The 18,498-nt window shown below is 41.7% G+C and overlaps 1 protein-coding gene across 3 annotated transcripts in view; it reads right to left on the bottom strand.

Moving 5' to 3' along the window:
- Positions 1 to 18,498, bottom strand: part of LOC100700324 (SPRY domain-containing SOCS box protein 4) — a 42,909-nt gene that overhangs the window by 10,476 nt on the left and 13,935 nt on the right. The window contains exons 2-3 of one of the 3 annotated variants that reach the window (XM_005461708.4): positions 15,787 to 15,901; positions 3,517 to 4,381 (exon numbers count right to left, since the gene is read on the bottom strand). In XM_005461708.4, coding sequence (XP_005461765.1) covers positions 3,517 to 4,225 — 709 coding nt within the window. In that variant the 5' untranslated portion in view covers positions 4,226 to 4,381; positions 15,787 to 15,901. Of the gene's footprint in view, positions 1 to 3,516; positions 4,382 to 11,536; positions 11,685 to 15,786; positions 15,902 to 18,498 lie in introns of those variants that run through there. The other 2 variants (XM_019367720.2, XM_019367719.2) reach the window with 2 other exon arrangements.

Genomic DNA, 18,498 nt, shown 5'->3' with positions numbered 1-18,498 from the left:
GATTGTTTCGATTCATGGATCATTAATCTATAATTTAAAATGTTCAGAAGCAAAATGAAAATGAAAACAAACTGTTTATTTTTGCAAGGACTAATGAAGCTCGTCAATAGAAAAACTATAAATGTTCTCAGAGTTAAACTAATGAGAATCCCCAACAATTTACTTGCTAAAAGCACATCCATTCCTGACAGGCCAGTGCAGACTGCTGTACAGTCACTTCCATGCTATACTGACACACCTTGTAGCTACGAGCTACATTTATATGTGATGAGGTCTATGTTGCCCCAGAGAACTTACCTGAGCAGGTATTTTTGGAAACTCATCTTGACATTTCATGTTTTTAACCTTTTCATCCATCTCAAAGATCACCATCATCACTGCTGAATGAGGAGTACCACCGGCAGGACGACAGAATCCCGAGGCAGCTCCTGATACTGGTCCTTTATCTTTTCTAGTCACAATCAATGCTGTCATGATGCCAGAACTTCAAATACTAGCACCCACGAAAATAGGCAATACTCAATATAAAATGTTAAAGACATGCAGGGACAGGTAACATTTGCTGTGTAGCTCCAACATTAATCATAATTTATTATTTGCCATACCTGCTAACTTAATGATTACTTAACAGCTAACAGTTAATGTGGCCATCAGATAACCACTAACTGTTACTCATATAACATTAACATGTGTAACGTGTGATACTTCAATGCTGTTGAAAGGTGTCAATCGTTAAGATGCCTTACCATGTTTGCTGGGGTGCTATTCATGTGTTAGTGAGGGGAGCGGCTGTGAGGTTGTGTGTCAGCTGGCACAGGAAAAGATGGCACTGAATGAATATCTAATCCCACAGTAATTTTTACTGTTGATTAGAATGGTTTGTTTTTTTGACAGTCCTAGTAACAGAGTACCCGACAATCAAATCCCTCCAAAAGGCCTGAGCCTTGTGATGTGCATTTCACACTTTTCACACACCCCCAAAAAACAAAGACAAAACAAAACACATTGAGCTCTCATCTGTGGGAAACTGTACACCATATAGCCACATACCCACATCCTCTTATTAGATCTAACTGAGGGGCCAAGTGGACAATTGAGACAGCCAAGCTTATATCCTGAGGACATTCCACTGATCATCGCTGTGACCGAACTCTGAAATCACATTACATTAAAAGAATGATACCACTGGCTGACAGTCGGATGCTTAAATGTGTCGCCATATATTGCACAATAAAAACAATTGACCAAATGTTCTCTGGGACAGAGAGACAAGAAATACCTCGACCTTCTAAAGTTCTGGGCTGTGCTGTACTCACTTTTTTTAAAAAACGGCAGTAAATGTTAACACTTCAAAGCAAGATTTCCTTTGGTCTGGGCCGGACATTACAGCAGCTTCACGTTCAGCCCTGGATCCACACATTCAGAACAATCAATGAGATCCCTCTTCTTGGGAGCACACAACTGCAAGGTGGATTCTCCGTTTCATCCATGGTACTAGCTGTCCAAGTGCTTATCAATGATATAAAAGGACTAGCATACAGTGAGTTGTGACCTGAAACTAGTCAAAGAAAAGCGCCGTGCCTAATCCTTGCACAGACCACATTAGTATTTTAACATATTTTTCACACTAGCCAAATCAGGTGGGAAAATTTTATCATATATACGCAACAAGTGTGATCATCATAATGTTACGACAGATGTACTGTGGCATGTTTTGTTCACAGAGCCAACCTTAACCTTAAGTTTCTCACCATTCAAGGCTAGACGCTTAACTCAGAAGCACACTGGGAAATCCTCCAGAACTCCCCCTCAACTGTCTGCTGTCCACACATGGCTCACAGCCATGGACACGGCGTCCGTGCCACACTGTTGGCAACGCCCCCGGCCTGTTTTGGGTCTGCGCGCAACATGCAGGCAAGAGCTGGAGGGTTGACTGAGGGCTGTTACGCAATCTGAGCCAACTCCAGTCCCTGGGTTAGGGAATGATGACATTTAACAGAAAACACACAAAGCCAGCGCACACACACACGCACATTATGTTTAAGTTTGGGACAGCAGTGAAACGGACAGAGCTGGATGTTTGCCTTCTGTGTGTCTGAAAGTTCAAGTCTGTGCCACAAATGATGTAAAAAGTATGAATAGTACGCTTTAGTACAGAGACATCTTTCAGCAGCTTCCTAGTGGTTAACAAAGCAGCAGTCGATTTTTATAGATGGAAATGCACAATGAATTTCCAACTGCCTCAAACCATATATCCTGAGAGCCAACACATGTTATAAGCACTTGGAAATCATCCACACCATTACCACTGGTTCAATCCTCCACATCACTTGTGTATTAGATAACAGATAAGTTTCAGACACAGTAAGGATTACATGACTGACTTCTCAAGATGGTTGGGAGTTTAATGAAGGCTGCCAAAATGACTCAGTCACTTGAAACAGACTTGCCATCTCCAAAACAACTGTGCTTTGTATACAGCTAGTCACACATAAGGCTGGTCTGATGACTGAATAAACATGCCTTTCCTAGAATTGCTCCCTCTTCCTCCTCTCCCTGTTTCGCTGGACTCCAAGATGTTACAGCACAAATCACACCCTGGGTCACTGAAGCCCTAATGAGCTGCTCTAAATAGAAGTCTGTCCTGATTTGCAGCCATAAACATTACATATCCACAGTGTGGAAAATTTGCCCAACGCATCCAACTCTCCGCATTTCTGCAGCGATACAAATGCAATCAGCAAAACTAAAGCGGGCTCTAGTCGACTCGGCAGAGAGCTATGAGTTATGTGCTTTTGACACCGTGAAAGTTATTACACTTCTATATATATGAAACTCAAATCTGTGTGTGCATGCTGACTACAAATTAAGTTCAAATAGGTATCAACACAGCAGTCCACAGACAACCTAAAAAGCTGCATGAGCTCTAGTAAGTGAAGCCCATGCAAAACTTAAACAAGAATTAAGCAGAAGAGTCAAGACATTCAATTTGTGCCAGTCTCACTTTGGAAAGTGCACCCCTAAATGCATGCTATGTAACATGTTTTGATAAATTATACAGTATTAAAGCTCAACACTGTCAGAAAACAAACAGAAGGTAAAAGCAGATGCTGGAGATCACTGAAGACAGTAAAGAGAATGCAAAGAAATTATATGTTCCCTTCATTTCTGCAGCAACACTTCTTTCATCTCTCTATGCATTGCCCTCACCCACCAATCAGTCACAGCAAGCAGCTGCTCCTCCCTGAGCCTAGTTCTGCTGGAGCTGTCTTACTTTTAAAGAGGAGTTTTTCCTCTTCCCACAGTTACCTAGTGCTTGCTCTGAGGGGATTGTTTACCCTCCAGTGCTGTAGGGCATTTATCTTACAACATAAAGTACATTTAGATGACTCTTGTTGTGAACTTGTGCTACATCCCCCCCCCCAAAAAAACACTGATCTGAACAGAACCTTTTGTGCCAGCCTGTCAGAAAAATAGTTTCAAAGATTAAAGTGCAGAAAACAGTGTTGTACTTACGATCTAGTCCGTTAACGTAGCGAATCGACACTTCACAGTGCCCCCACACAGCGCTGACGATAGGATAGAGTCTCTTGCCCTTCAGCCCCCTGAAAGCCACTCCTAAGTACTGTCCATCTACCATGAAGCTCAGCGTGCCCTCATCCATGTCTAGTATCACTGTCAGACAGTCCGGAAGCACAAACGATTCATCTGGCTCCAGGAAAGAGGGATATGTGGGTGCTGATGTGGAAACAGGCCGGTTCTTCCCATCATGGTAGAGTCTGTTCCGACCCAAGTCCCAGCCCCAGGACTCCGAGTCTGAGCCCACCAAGGCTGTGTAGCCCACCGAGTGTAGAGGCGCTTCAGCAGTGGCCACTCCCACAACAGCGTGGGTGCCTCTTTGTCTGGCTGGCCAGTGAATCCTCCATACATGGAGGCCCCTTGTATATCCCACCTTACCTCGGATACAGTCCGTGCTTTGTGCTACAGGGTGTCTGTGGAACGTCAGCTTGTCGTCCTCCTTAACAAAGACATTAAGTGATCGGTCGTCGGGGTTCCAGGCGTGCTGAAGCTGAGTCTCTGGGCTTGCAGGGGGCATGTCCAGCAGCAAGTCCAGCCTAGGTGGCCGACAGAAATCTGGGCCCCGCAGTTCGCGTCGAACAGGCCTGTATGATGGCTCTCCACGTACATCGACTGACTTGATGGTTCCAGAGATTTTTTGGCCCATGGTTGGGAAGGTGCAAGGAAGGGTCAGAGGGGAGGGAAATGGATGGACCAAGGGTGATAATGAGGGGCCGGTAAGTCCTGACGTTACCTCATGGGCGCAATGGTAATGCAGAGTCTAGTTGGAAAGTACCGTCTTCAACCAGGGGAAACAACACTCCTGAAATGTAAAAAACAAAACAAACAAAAACCACAAAATTAATTCAAAGAGTTAAATGTGACACATTCATTTTCAGATCCTTATTTTTATTCTTGGACTATTTTGTATAAAGCTACTTTAACAGTGTACATCTGATTGGTGCAGCCACTTAGTTCATCCACTGTCAGGTACTTTATTCAGCTGCCTTTAAACAGAGTCCCTCATCCCACAGTCAGAAACCAGCTGCACTGTTGTGGACTGTAGCTGCCAGTCCTTGTTCTCTTATGGAGATTCTGTGCAAGTGTGCGAGCCACTCCAACCAGAACTTAAACCATGTTAAAAACCTTGTCATGTGCTGGTCATCAAGGCTGCAAGGGAAAGTGCTGCTGACACTACTGGCAAAACATGACTAATGCAGAAACAGGACATTAACAGCACGAGCTGCCAGACACCTAACATTCCTATTGAGGTTTCACACATGACATGCACACATTGCTCAAGAGTTGTCTGCTAGGAAAAATCTATTCCCCGACTCGCAGGCAGCGATTCCTGTCGGTTGTTGGCTGTCAGTGGTTGCAAAGTGCTGCACCAAAAACATCCTAGTGATTGCTTTGTTTGCTAGCAGACTGCCAGGGTTGCCTATAGTACGTATGTTCACCTGCAAACAGTCGCTGTCTAATAGCTGGGCAGAGGTAAAACTTTAAAAAGTGCAAACCGTAAAGTTGGGAAGGTTCACCCTAAAGGTAAGCTGCAGCTCTGATACACAGCTTTTACTTTGACGGTTGCATCCATTTCCAATTTGTGTCACACTTCAGTTTCACTACAACTCAACAGTGTTAGTAGACTGTTAGTAGTCTGTCACTTACATTTAAACTACAACCACAATACACCAGCAACCAAAGCATACATGCACAAGGAGGCTGCTGGGGGTATACACATTTTTCCCCAAGTGACAGTGGTTACCAGGGGTCACTGAGTGGTGTCTTGGCCTGCATGACCGAGGTCTTATATTCTGCCATCACCCTTCAACTACTCACAACTGATTTTTTCCCCTCATGGTGGTTGGCAGATGGCCACCATCCTCTCTGTAAACCTGGGGCCTTATTCACTGGATCTTAAGTTGTCACACATCCATAGTGGGATACAAGTTAGCGGCCCATGTCTGCAAAACCTCAATATCAAAAGTTACTTTGGTAATGAAAGTGATTTGACATTTGAGTGACATTTAAGTTACACCATGTGCGACTGTTTATTTGCCACTTGATACCTTGGCAGTCATTTGTACACCATGTACCGAGTTTGCAGGAGTCTAAACATGTGACTTGTCTGCCTTTACACTATTATCCAACAAGTTGAGAAGATGACACCTGGTTCATGAACTGACCCATCTACTACATCTTTGGGGGGAAAAAAATAAATAACTTTAGAAAGTAAAACATATGACACACTCAAAAGCGCCTACAGCATTTTTGATCAAACAATCTGTGAAGAATCATTTAAAAACTCAGCTTTAACAGAGAAGGAGGGCCGAATAGCTTAAATTTGCTGCTGACTTCCTGTGAAATCACGCAGGATGCATTCGCTTTTAGCCAATTCCTCCTTCACAAAGCACACAATTGTGATGTAATTCATATATTATAAGCCTGTAAGAGAATGTAGCATGCTGAGCTTTCCCAGCAAGCAAACTGAAAGCCTGAAGCTACTTCTAAACACAGGTGCAGAGTTTCCCTCGAATGACTTAGCTGTTCCAAATATGCTGCACTGGCATTACTCTGTGCGCAATCCCTCCACAGTGTTTTTCACACTCCCCTAGAGTTTCTGAGGAAACAACTCTGCAGGGTTCTTCCAAGGAAAGTACAGAATAATAACTAGTAGTGACCCACCAAGGGAGACAGTCATAGATGTAAGTAAAACAGATGAAGAGATCATGAAACTTTTAACACAGTTAAATGCAGCTTAAATCCTTTCAAAGTAACTACAAACTAATTTGCTAATCTTTTGATTTGGAACAAGTCAGAGTCTCATTTTTCCCTATTCTCAGTTTTAAGCCTGATCTTAAAAGTAGAGTATCTCTGTCTCCTGAATCCAAACTGGGAGCTGGTTCCACAGAAAGCTTTCAGAAGCCTGCAAACTGAAGGCTCTGCCTCCCACGCTACTTTTAAATACACCAGGAAGTACTTTGTTAGGATAAGGCAAAGTAAGGTCTTTACAATATGATGGGGTCTCATTATTTAAAATTTTGTATGTCAGGAGAGGAATTTTGAATTTAACAGGGAGCCACTGAACAGAACCTAATATGGGAGAACTATTTTCGTTCTCGTCCCAGTCAGGACTCTTGAGGCAGCATTTGGATCACCTGAAGGCTTTTCAGGGAGTTTTTAGACCAAGCTGATAAGAATTACAGGAGTCCAGCCTAGAAGTAATAAATGCATGAACTAGTTTTTCAGCATCACTGTGAGAAAAGGATGTTTCGAACTTTTAGCGATACTGCGCAAATGTAAGAAAGCAGTCCTGCAAAATCCTTTAAATATGCCTGCTGAAGGACATATCCTGGTCAACAACAACTTAAAGATTCCTCACAGCGTCACTAGAGGCCAGAGTAATGCCATCTAAAGTAAATATCTGTTTAGACAGCAAGTTTCTAAGATTCCAATTTGTCAATGTGTGTTCTAATCTCTGTAGTAAAACAGGAATGTCATCTGTTGAAATTGAGTGAAACAGTAGTACTGATAAATTAAAACCTTTCATTTTAAGATCCAAACAATGTAAATGCTTCCTTTTATGTATTGGCAGGAGGTTGGGGTTGTTTAGTGTCCCTTTCAGGATGTTGGGGAAGAGATTAATTGTGAGCTGATTTTGACCATATTCATTCAAAATACATCTTGTAGACCAAAAGCTCTTTCTCCTTCATTTTTGAAATAAACCATGCAAGTTTGGGCTGTTAGGGAAGCCCAAAAGCATGCCAGTGTATAGGGAGGGGGTGACTTATAACTGATAACAAAGGCATAATGATGAAAAATCAAATTGCCAAGCTATACATTGGATCCCAGGAAAAAAAGGAAAATTCTCAAATGCTTCGCTCTTTTGTTTTATGTTAGTGCCTAAATATCACAAAATAAACATATGAATGGTGGAGGTAAAAGGAGACATGGGATCAAGAAAAAATGTCACAGTGATGAATGAGCAACCGCTCCGACAACACTCTTCACATGCACATTTAATGACAGTGTCATTTGCAGAACCTCCATTATGACTACAATCCATGAAGAGACAAGCTCCAATTTCCATATTAATTACTTGCAACTACCAAATATGCCACATGGAACCAGTTCCAGACAAATGAGGGGTCTATTTAATACGGGGCTGCAACGATTCATCAAGAAACTCAAGTTAACTACTTAAAAAAAATAAAAAATAAAATAAAAAATATGCACATCCTCAATTCAAATGTTTTGCTTTGATCCTTCATATTATCCACAAATCTGTCACACTCTGCAAGTTCAAGCATTTTACCCACAGTACTGAGACCGTGAGTGAAATAAAGTGTAGTGAACTGTAGTGAAAGAAAGTTTTTCCAGTGTCCAAAAACAAGCAGCTTTTCTTACTGTAACATAAAACCAACATACCAATCATACAAAAAAAACAAAACAATAAACGCTGGCAGAAATGATCAACAAATGCAAACATGAATACTTTCAGCTGCTCCCATCCACTGCTATTGTTTTACATTATTATTATTTTACACTATGGGAAATCTACAGTAAAAGTATGAGCAGTCTTAAAAAGACCTGAGGACAAGTAAATATTAGTACTGTCAGCGTTAATCTCGTTAAAATTACGTTAATGCCATAACCGCATTAACGCAGCAAATCGTTAGCGTAGATCGCCCCGTGCGTGGGGCGATCCACATTGACTAATGCTAATATAGTACGATGGAGCACACTGAATGAAAGAAAGAAAAATCTCTATGACGGAGAAGCAAAAATAAGACAATGTCTAGTGCCGTGATAAATTTGAGAACTATGTCAAATATAATTTTGCTTAAAAGTGTTTCAGCTCTTGATCCATGAAAAACAATAAATAAAAAGGGTACTGCTAAAACAAACTGCTTACACCACTGATGTACAGTAAAGCGACCTAAAAAACAGCCTTTGTCTTAAATTGTACATCAAAGACGAAGAGGACAAGGCAGAAGCAGCTGGTTAAATATCAAAAAAAGTAATTAAAAGGTAAGGAAAAAGCTGGTTGAGAAGAGGGTTAGTGAAGAGCACCAAGGTGGGAAAAAGAAAACTTGGGAAAAAGTTGGAACGTGATGGAAAGAAGAGATGAGAGAACTGGTGAGAAGAAGCACCAATGGAGCAGGTAAGTAATGGTGAGAAGCCTGATAAGAGAAAGTGAGTATGAAGGGAGGAGATGTACTGTGCTTTCCTGAACTTTCAGATTAAGAGTGTTTAGTTTAGTGGGAGCATTCTTCAGCAGCAAAAACCAGCCCTCAACATCACCTCAGTGATTTTCATCAGCTCTGAGCACACAGAAGACTGGATGTGAAAAGGAGCTGGAATTACTTAAAATGCAGCTGGACTGTAAACCATGGCACAAACTTCTTATCTCATGCAAGGGAGGCAGTGGCATGGAGAAGGGCGCTGATAGCGTGACAACCACTGTTAGCATATCAAACATACACAAGCTAGTATTAACGCAAGCAACCCCCACCCAATGCACAGACACAGACTCATGCATATGCGCTTAAGGGCGCATTAATGCACTGTAGTATTATTGCAGAGACTTTGAAGTAGAAAAACGCAAACCCACCAACACCGTTATCTGCACACTGGCTTTAGAACATGGACTGCGGGCAATCATGACAAGGGTCTAAACACACATGAACAGTCTCCCTCTCACTTGGACAATGATTCGTGTCTGTCATCACAGTATCTGTCATATGGATGAACACATAAGGAAAAGGACAGTTTGCTGATGCTAACTCCTACTAATAAGCTTGACTTAGAAAATAATTCTGGAACTTGAAATGCCTCGAATTTTAGAATTTGGAACCATTCTGAAAAAGTCACTGATATCTATAACTGTAAAATCGATCTTATATTTCAAATTAACAACTAGAAATCAGAGGCAGAAGTTCATGAGACTAGTTAACTGAAAGCTGCACAGAGGTTTAAACTGCTTCTCCCACTGAAAACACCATGTCCAGATGAACAAAATCAACTTCTGGGGGTTTAAACTGCTGTGTTTTCTAACTAGCTGTAATGCCACTTGGTGCGTAAGGAGTATAACCCATCCAAAGACCTGACACAAGAAATGAGAGATACATGGTTTTTCAGTTGATCAGTTTACTGTTCACTGAAGCCTCATCAAAAATGGCCTCAGGAAGAGTGGCTGTTCAGATTTTCCTTTCCTTAAGGAAGGAAAATAGGGATAAAAGGTTGAGGTAGCAACAGTTCCAATGGAGTGATTAATCAGATTCGAAATTTGTGGTTCAAATCATCAACAGCATGTACAGAGGAGGTCAGGAGAGCGGTACGAGCCATCTGTAAAACACAGTTTAGTCTCCATCATGGCTTGAGACTGCATTTTATCCACTTGTGTTGGGGTCGAGTCAAAATTGATGGAATTATGAACACAGACAAGTATCGTCAGATTCTTATCCACTGTGCAACACTGTCTGGAAAGCATCTGATCGATATGGCTTTATTTTTCACCATGACAATCATCCCAAACACTCCCAATGCAGTGATAGAAAAGCACACAGTGGAACACCTTCAGTCATGGATTGGCCTCCTCGGAGCCCAGACTGCAGCATAAATAAAGCAGTGTGGGATCAGTGAGATAAAACAGAACAAAAAGCAGCTAACATCCAAAGAAGAGCTTTGAATGTCCTCTAAGAACTACTGCTGAAGACTAAATAAGTCACCCACACGTAACCACACCTACCCCCCTTACCCACATGGCCACAACATGAAACATTCTTTACAATCGCCTCCTCTCTTGAGGATTTTTGGAACATGAAAGGCCGGTGCTTGCTTGTTGTTGTGATACAGGTAGATGACGCAAGACTACATGTCGGGGGCTAGACAAAAAACAAGGCACACAGTCCGAGAGTTTCTTCTAATGCTTGAAATGAATTCAAACATTGTGTTTAGTTACAGTAGGACATGACAGATGACATGGCAAGAGGATCAGTAAGTGCCCTGTATTTAAATATTTTCAATATTTGGTTCACTGGTTCACTGTTGTACAAATAACATCTGGATAAAAGTGTAACTGACAGCACAGCCACCCAGTCCTTATGAGAATGTTTAATCTAAGCATGGGACGGCTTAAATATTTTACATTTTCTTTTAAAACTTATATTCTTAACACACCTCAGTCCTGTTGTTAAAAATGTATTCAGTTATTCTCTTGGTTTAACGTTGCTTTAAACCAAGAGATGTTTGGCAGATCACCGCCTGCTAGATCCCACCTGACAGACAATGATCTTGGCTTGCTGTGATGTAAGGATCATTCAAACAGTTCTGGGCAGCCTCTCATCCAAAACAGTTCCTTGTGGCTTCAAATACCAATATAGCACCAGTCATAGCATCAGCACTGAGGCTTCACAATACAGGGGGCATTTTCAGCTGAAGTCATTCATGAACACACAAAGATAAATGCTAATTGGTGCCAAATGACACACTCAGAAACTAAAACTAAAGCACCAACTCCGTGGAGGCATAAAAATGCGCCAATAGGAAACAATGCCACAATATTATGACAATAGGTTATAGTATTGTATAGTATAACAGTCGCAGGGTCCACTTTAGTGACTTGAATTATCAGCGATGAGGCCTAGCTACACCTCCTTGTGTCAGTCAATGAAAAAGGGAACATGACCGTTTTTATTTTTATACGGAGAAACTAAAAAAAAATAAAATAAAAAAAATTTAAAAAAAAAGTGAGTTTAAGTCATGCTAGAACTTCACTGTTTTATTTCATTGACTGAAACTTTAACAAAATTCTGACAGCCTGAAATCACTGCAGCACAGTCAAGAAGGCTTTTAGAAACTGAGTACTGGATGAGCCACAACAGAGTGAGAGTCACTTCAGCCAGAGACTGAAGGAGGCACAAATAAGAGGTCAAAAGACAGAAGTAGCCTGTGATTACAGGAAGAGACGTCTTACCATGAAAGCATTTCTACCAGTCAGGCGGCTCTCACACAGCAATGTGAACACGCAATCACAGCAGCCAAGCAGAAGAGTGGGAATAGTTGCTCCTCAGTCTCTAGTCCAAAATGAGGTCAGCACACAGTCAACAGCCAGACGAGTGTGGGACAGGGCAGAGACAGACAAGAAGAGTGTGTGTGTGTGTGTGTGTATTTCGGTAAGTCTGCGAGTTCCTGCTTGTGAGGCAAGGATAGGGAAAAAACAGCTTGGCTCCAGTTCCCAGGCAAGACAGGAAAACAGCTGCTTGAGGGAGGAGGGAAGGGTGAGAGAGGGAGGGGGAAGTGTGGGGCTTAGTGTGGAGCATGCTCAACGTCTTTCCTGAGCAGTTTAAAAGAAAAGAAAGAAAAACCACACACACACACACACACACACACACACACAAAAAAAAAAAAAAAAAAAAAAAAAAAAAAAAAACCACCCACTCTACCACAGATGCACTAACTGTGCTCCAAGTAGAAGAAAGGATGGCGGAAAGAAATGTGGGCACGCACATACACACCTTGATCCTTCATTTGCTGATTACCAGTTCATTTCCACTGGATTCAGCCTGCTGACTGCTGTGGAGCTGAATCAAGACAGAATCGCTGCCGAGCTGTTTAGTTTAGACATTTTATTGAAATATTGCACTCCTGTCTAGACAATAAAGTTGTGAATGTTAGACTATAAAAACTTGTACACTAGATAATATTTCAAGATACAACATACACACCACAGCGTCTACTAGATCAAGTGCCAAGGAGTGACTTCCAGGAATCCAGCAGTGAGTTCGATTCAACTGACGACAACAACTACTAACATCAAGCAGACTGTGTGAAAGCTCAGAGAAAGTGATTGCTGAAATCTCAACAAACTCACATTTCAACGACTGTCGTCTCCATGTGGAGTCGGGTTTTTTTTTTTGTTGTTGTTTTTTTTTTTTTTAAACAACTTAACCGTGTATTGTCACTTGATCCAAGCTGAAAGTAAACAAACCTTGCCTCAGTTTGATTCATAGTACATTCACACTTGTATGTACAGTCTTTTGACATCCCACTAACACTATTGCACAATACCGAATGCCAATACTAACATTTACTTTAGAACCTGGGGGTTATGCATCTCAGACATTTGGTATTCATCATAATGAGAACAGTCACAAAACGTCCCGTGACTAAATAAAAATACAGATTTCAGGGTCATGTTGCAACAAGTACTGAAGAAATCATCAAATAGAAAGTACTGGAGGGCATGTGCTGACTGTCAGGTGAGGTACAAACTGTTTTAAATGTTTTTACCAAACTTCTCCTTTGTATCTATAAGAGCAGATACCTGTAACTGTGAGTACAGAAGCTCCACCCACCTGCTATTCCAACCTTCTGTTTTTTGAGCTGCAGCCAATAAGAAGAAAGTTGGCTTAAAGGTAGTACAAACAATTCAGACAGTAGATGAAGGGAAGGTTCCCAGTAGATAAATAATGACCATTTACTTGCAGAGTTCAAAAATTTAAATATGCAAGTGAAAATGAGTATAACACCTGCCCTTAAAGTCAGCACAAACAGTTTTTCCCAGCCTTTTATGTGGTTTTATAAGAGTTCAAGCCTATAAGTCAAACTTACACTTCAATGCGGTGTTTAGATATTTACCATGTCTATTTACATTAAGCTGGTTCTTTCCTCATCTTCTCTCCTCTGCTAGGTTCTGACACCATCCCCCGCTCTCTACCTCTTCACCATGCCTCTCTTCCTCTCATCTTTCTCCCCTGAGAGACAAGAAAGCCCTCCTCTCACTTATCCCCCCTACCCGACAGGCATTCCTCACTGCCTGCTTTTAGTCTTCTGTTGAATTCTGCATACATTAACACAATACCACAAAAAAAAAAAAAAAAAAAAAAAAAAAAAAAAAACATTTGCACACTCACCACATTCATAACATATTCAACAACATCCACGCTTAAGGCTGCCAGTGCTTGCCGTGGAACTACCTTGTTATAGCACGTCCTTGTATATGCATAAGAGTGCAGCAAGAGGTTGACAGTTCACGTAGACACCAACGAGGGTGGTCCACAACTCTGTCAACATCCCATTTTGATTTAAGGGTGCAAATTATTATGGGAGGAGTGAATACATCAATCAATTACTATCATAATGAACTGACAGGGGCAGACACACGTATTGGGGGAAACTGCAGTGAAACTGAAATAAGACAAGTGAGGTTAATGAATACGTGCAAAGAAATGAGCAAGGGGGAGTGGATAAGTTAAAAAACCAAAACAAGTACACTGGTGTTCACAGATCCAAATGAGCATTACAATTTTTTTTTTTTTTTTTTCGAAATCTATTGCCTTTCTTCCTCAAAGGAGCAGATGGAGGACTTTATAAGATACAGATCAAAGATTCCTGTTGGCCAAGATAGTGGAGTGGTCAATAATAGGCCCATTTGTCCAAAGGTTTTCCTGCCCGTCACACAGAGCTGCACCCACCAGCCGAGGACAACTATCAGTTTGCTGTCTTCCCATCTCTGTTTACTCAGGAAAAGTATCTGATGGCAACCACGTGTTGGAAGCAGCAGCCAAAGCTAACCCTCTTTGAGAAACTAGGTCTTTGTTTGTGTCTGTATTCTCTCTCACACACGTCAGATTGTGGTCATCTTGATGTTTTAAGTTCAGATCTCACTGGATACTGATTATTTAACACTTTATAAGCAAAACACAGAAGTGCACTAAATTTTCTACTCGAGCCAAGAAAGTTCTGCACATATCTGGAGTCAGACTGGAAATCTGGCAGCACCACTCTCATGCTTTCATACATGCGTAAACCCTGCTCATGCAGACGGCCCTTCAACAAGTTAACATGGTTAGAAAATAGGTTGAGCACACATTACAAGTTGAGGAAAATAAAGCCAGAGAAAACACCGGCTATTATTTAACACTCGACATCCAACTACACCAAACAAGGTCTGGCACTATTCTGGCTAGCTTGATAAAGGGATCTATTGTAAGTACCCCAGTCAATTGATGTTTAAAAGAGGGAGAATGACAGGGTAGTTCGAGTCACCGAGTTCACTTTAAAACATTGTATCCTGATGAGGAAATTGCAGTTGTAGTGGAGAGTCGTGCAGGAGCTGAATAGCAACACGGACACTAGTTTCTGAAATAAACCTGAAATATACATTTGATGAATAATGCAAAAACTGAATGACAATAAAAGTAATTTTATACCCATGTTTTTCCCAAGGAGCCATCTAAAAAGGTCATGATTAAAACCACACAAAAAACAACAGGGTTTTCTTCTTCTTTTAAAGTGGATCACCTCGTTCCACAAGTGGTGCCAACTCCCAGTAAAAAGTAACTAAGCCTTGGCTTGATTGTGCTATTAGAATAGTCATGTTGTTACCACCTCTTTATTTCAGTTTTGCCCAATCTCGACCAGTATCAGCACTTTAGATGTGCCCATTTTCATCATCTCGGCATAAATGCTTTATATACACAGTATTTTAATCCTGCTACAAACTGAATTTTGATTCAGTAAATTGGCCAATGGAATATGTAATATGCGTTAACGCAAACTTTTGGTTTCACTGTCATGACCGAGTCTAAATCTCCCAACCACCTTAACTATTCCTTGATCTAGACAGTAACTTCCTTGCAAGTGTGATGTACTTCACAGAGAATTAATATAAATATTGTAGAGAAAGGCCAGATCTGTGATACACCTTTCAAGTAATCTAATCCTCTGTAACTTCATACGGTGCACCTCCATCACGCTCAAGTGTGCTCAACAATTGAGCCGGTGACGTAGGCTTCCACAGAATGTAACCCTAACCAAAATTCTGAGACGGTAGTGCATATCAGCTGCTTTTGGGTTAGGAGCTGTTGAAAAATTTATCAGCAGCCACCACAGCTCAGTTTTCCTGTTCCTACAGGTAAGTCCAAACCAGCCTGATTAGGTTTCCACCGCTGGGCTCTGGTTTGGGACGAAGATCACTGAAATATGTCTGTCTTCACGTCAGCAACAATCAGCCACTTTCTAGCAAGTGATATGCCTTTGTTTGATAATGACAAAGGCTCCCTGTGCCGATGGAGTCACCGTGTATTCAGTCTTTGCTGACAGGAAAGACTTTTTCCCTAGCTGCCAGTAATAAACAATGCACGGCTTTGACTTGCTTTGAATAGACAAAACACAGCCTTTAATGAAGGAAGATTAGGGTTGAATGTGAGATTGGAAACTAACCTCTTAATCCATCTGAGTGCAGACCCCTTGACAAAAGTGCATCTCTGCCAGGTCAAAAGGGAACGGTGTGGGGTGGTGGGAGTGAGGGTCACGCAAATCAAGTCTTTGTTATTTCCTGTTGAGATAAAACAGGTTAAGGTTGGATTAGTGTGATGTGCAGAAGTAAATGTTGGCTTTGTGGTCACTAATTAAGAGTCCCTTTACTGCAGCCAAGGAAATGGTGCTATTAATATGATAAACAATAGATGGCAGATCATGTTAATGAGCTCAAACATTAAACACTCAAAAGGACAATTAGAGGCAACAGACAGGCAGTGTTTTGCATTATACATTCAAGGATCACTAAAGTGCTGCTGGATGATCTCATGAGAAAAGCTGTTTGTTTGGGTCCAGCTCAAATTCAGGCCAAGATGAAGGGATCGGAAATAAGAGGACGGTGACAAAGAGATAAGAAAGGAAGGGGAAAGGGGGAGGGGGTTCTGGTCTGATGAATATTTATGAGCCTGTGCAATCTTAATGTTCATCAAATTTTAAGACCGTGTGTCTTCAAACATAAAAAAGAAAAGGGGATGGTGTTTTAAAAGTATCCTGTGGATACTCTAGTTCTCTGGCAATGCAATGGAGCCATTTCTTTATGAGTGGGTCTGTGGCGTTTTGCATGCCATGTGCGGGCCTGTGTACACGGGTGACGTAATATGCATTCTTGCCAATGGTTTCGCACTATTTGAGTGATCAACAGGGGCCAGAATGTGCCAAGAGACACAGCAATGTGCCAGCAAAGACATTGAAGAGGAGGACTGCGAGCTAGACGCTGATGTAAACAAAGCAGAATCTGAGATGTTCGAAATGGCAAATGTTTAATGAGGAAGAAAATAGAATCCGTGCCTTTGTTAGGCACCGGGAAGGAACAGCAACAGTGACAGGGAAGGTACACAACTTCAGTTTTATTAATCAGTGTATAAAATGGCTTGTGGTTTTTTCCAAAAAAAGGGCACAAAAATATTTTGTTGATGACATTCGACAAAGAAAAGAGGGAGGACTTCTCATTCAGCAGACTGAAATCGGACCATTTTCAGTTTTTCAGTCTTACACATTGTCTGGATCTTGGTAGTGGGGACAGAAGTTGTAAATTCTCCAGCACGTCCTGCACCTGCCTCATTGCTCAAAACGTCTTCGACGCATCCTGCTCAGAAAATCCTTTTAAATACAGAGGAGCAGCAGCTCTACGATGAGCACCTCTCAAATGACTGACATCCTCACCCCATCTTCAAGGGTGAGCCGAGACAACCTTTGGAAGAAGCTCATTTCTGCTTGCATCCTTGATCTTTTTCAGTCACTACTCACACCTCGTTGCCATGGGTGAATGGAGGAATGTAGTCGACCAGTAAATTGACACCTTCACACTCGGCTCCCGCTTCGCCTCAATAGACCAGTACACATCCACTGTGCTCTGCCGATCCATCTACTCTCCACCACTCATAAACAAGACCCAGAGGTACTTGAACTTGTTCACTCGAGGCAGATCAGAGCAGTCAGTCCACCCTTTTCCTGCAGACAACGATGTTTCTGTGGTACCGATTCTCATCCCAGTCACTTCACACTCTCCTGCCAATCACCCCATTTAAAGCTTGAGGTCAACTAAGCCAGCAGAAACCTGACACTCTCTCCCCAGTAAAAATGTATCAACAAAAAACTGCGACAAAGCACAACCTTAGCCATGTCCAATGAAAACTTTCTAAATATTTCTTCAAGATAAATCTGAACTTTTACAGACTCCTAAATGTCATGAATGTCCTGCTGCCTTCCTGCTGTGACAAAACAAATTTCCCACGTGTGGGACTAATAAAGGTTATCTTAAGTACTCAATGTGCTGGCTCCTCAACCCTTATGAGCACGGCTAGAATAGAGCAGTAATTCTTTCCGATAAGTCTTTGAGGGCTTTTATTTAAAAAAAAAAAAAAAAAAAAAAAAGCAACTCTATGAGAAACGTGCAGTTCCTTATAGAGGTTTTAGCTTGTGCATGTAAATGTTGTCACTTACTGTCATCCGAGTCCAGATTCACGCCTTTCACTGATTACACACATGCACGAATTACAGATGCTATCTTAAGCATTACATGTGAAAAAGAGCGGTACCCCTCCTATGATGCCCAAGTCTGCTAAGCTACTTAGCTCATTAGGAAACCTGCCCAAGTACACATCTTACTTTGTATGTATTCTTTTTGACTGCTTAACTGTAGATGAATTGATGCAAACACTTGAGAATGATCATTTCTCAGACATTTAACTAAAATACTGTCAGCACTGAGGATGATATTACCATGGCAACTATAGCATTGTGTCTTTTTCAGCTAAACAGCACTTATAGGAGAGGGGAAAAAAAAAAAAAAAAAAATGATGGATTTAGCACGGTGGCAACAGAGTGCACCTCTTCCAAACTGTCAGCCCTCAAGAAAAGCAAGAACATCTAACTGATCCGGGCCCCGACAGTGTGTAGTCTGACCAAACAGCAGGACTGCTCACAGAGCTTACACAGTAGCCTCTTTCCAATGCCCCTCACTCGTCGCCACCTGTTTCCTCCCACTCTGCCTCCACACAGCTCCAGTGACAGGCAGCGAGCTGGTGTGGAAACTCAAGTCAAGGTGATATCAGTGACACACAAGCATTCATCGCCATAGCATAACCAGTGAAGGAGCAGCCCGCCCTATCTGAA

This window comes from Oreochromis niloticus, linkage group LG14 (genome assembly GCF_001858045.2).
Source record: "Oreochromis niloticus isolate F11D_XX linkage group LG14, O_niloticus_UMD_NMBU, whole genome shotgun sequence".
NCBI lineage: Eukaryota > Metazoa > Chordata > Actinopteri > Cichliformes > Cichlidae > Oreochromis > Oreochromis niloticus.
Note: the sequence above shows the minus strand (reverse complement) of the source record. Positions and strands in the feature narration are given on the sequence as shown.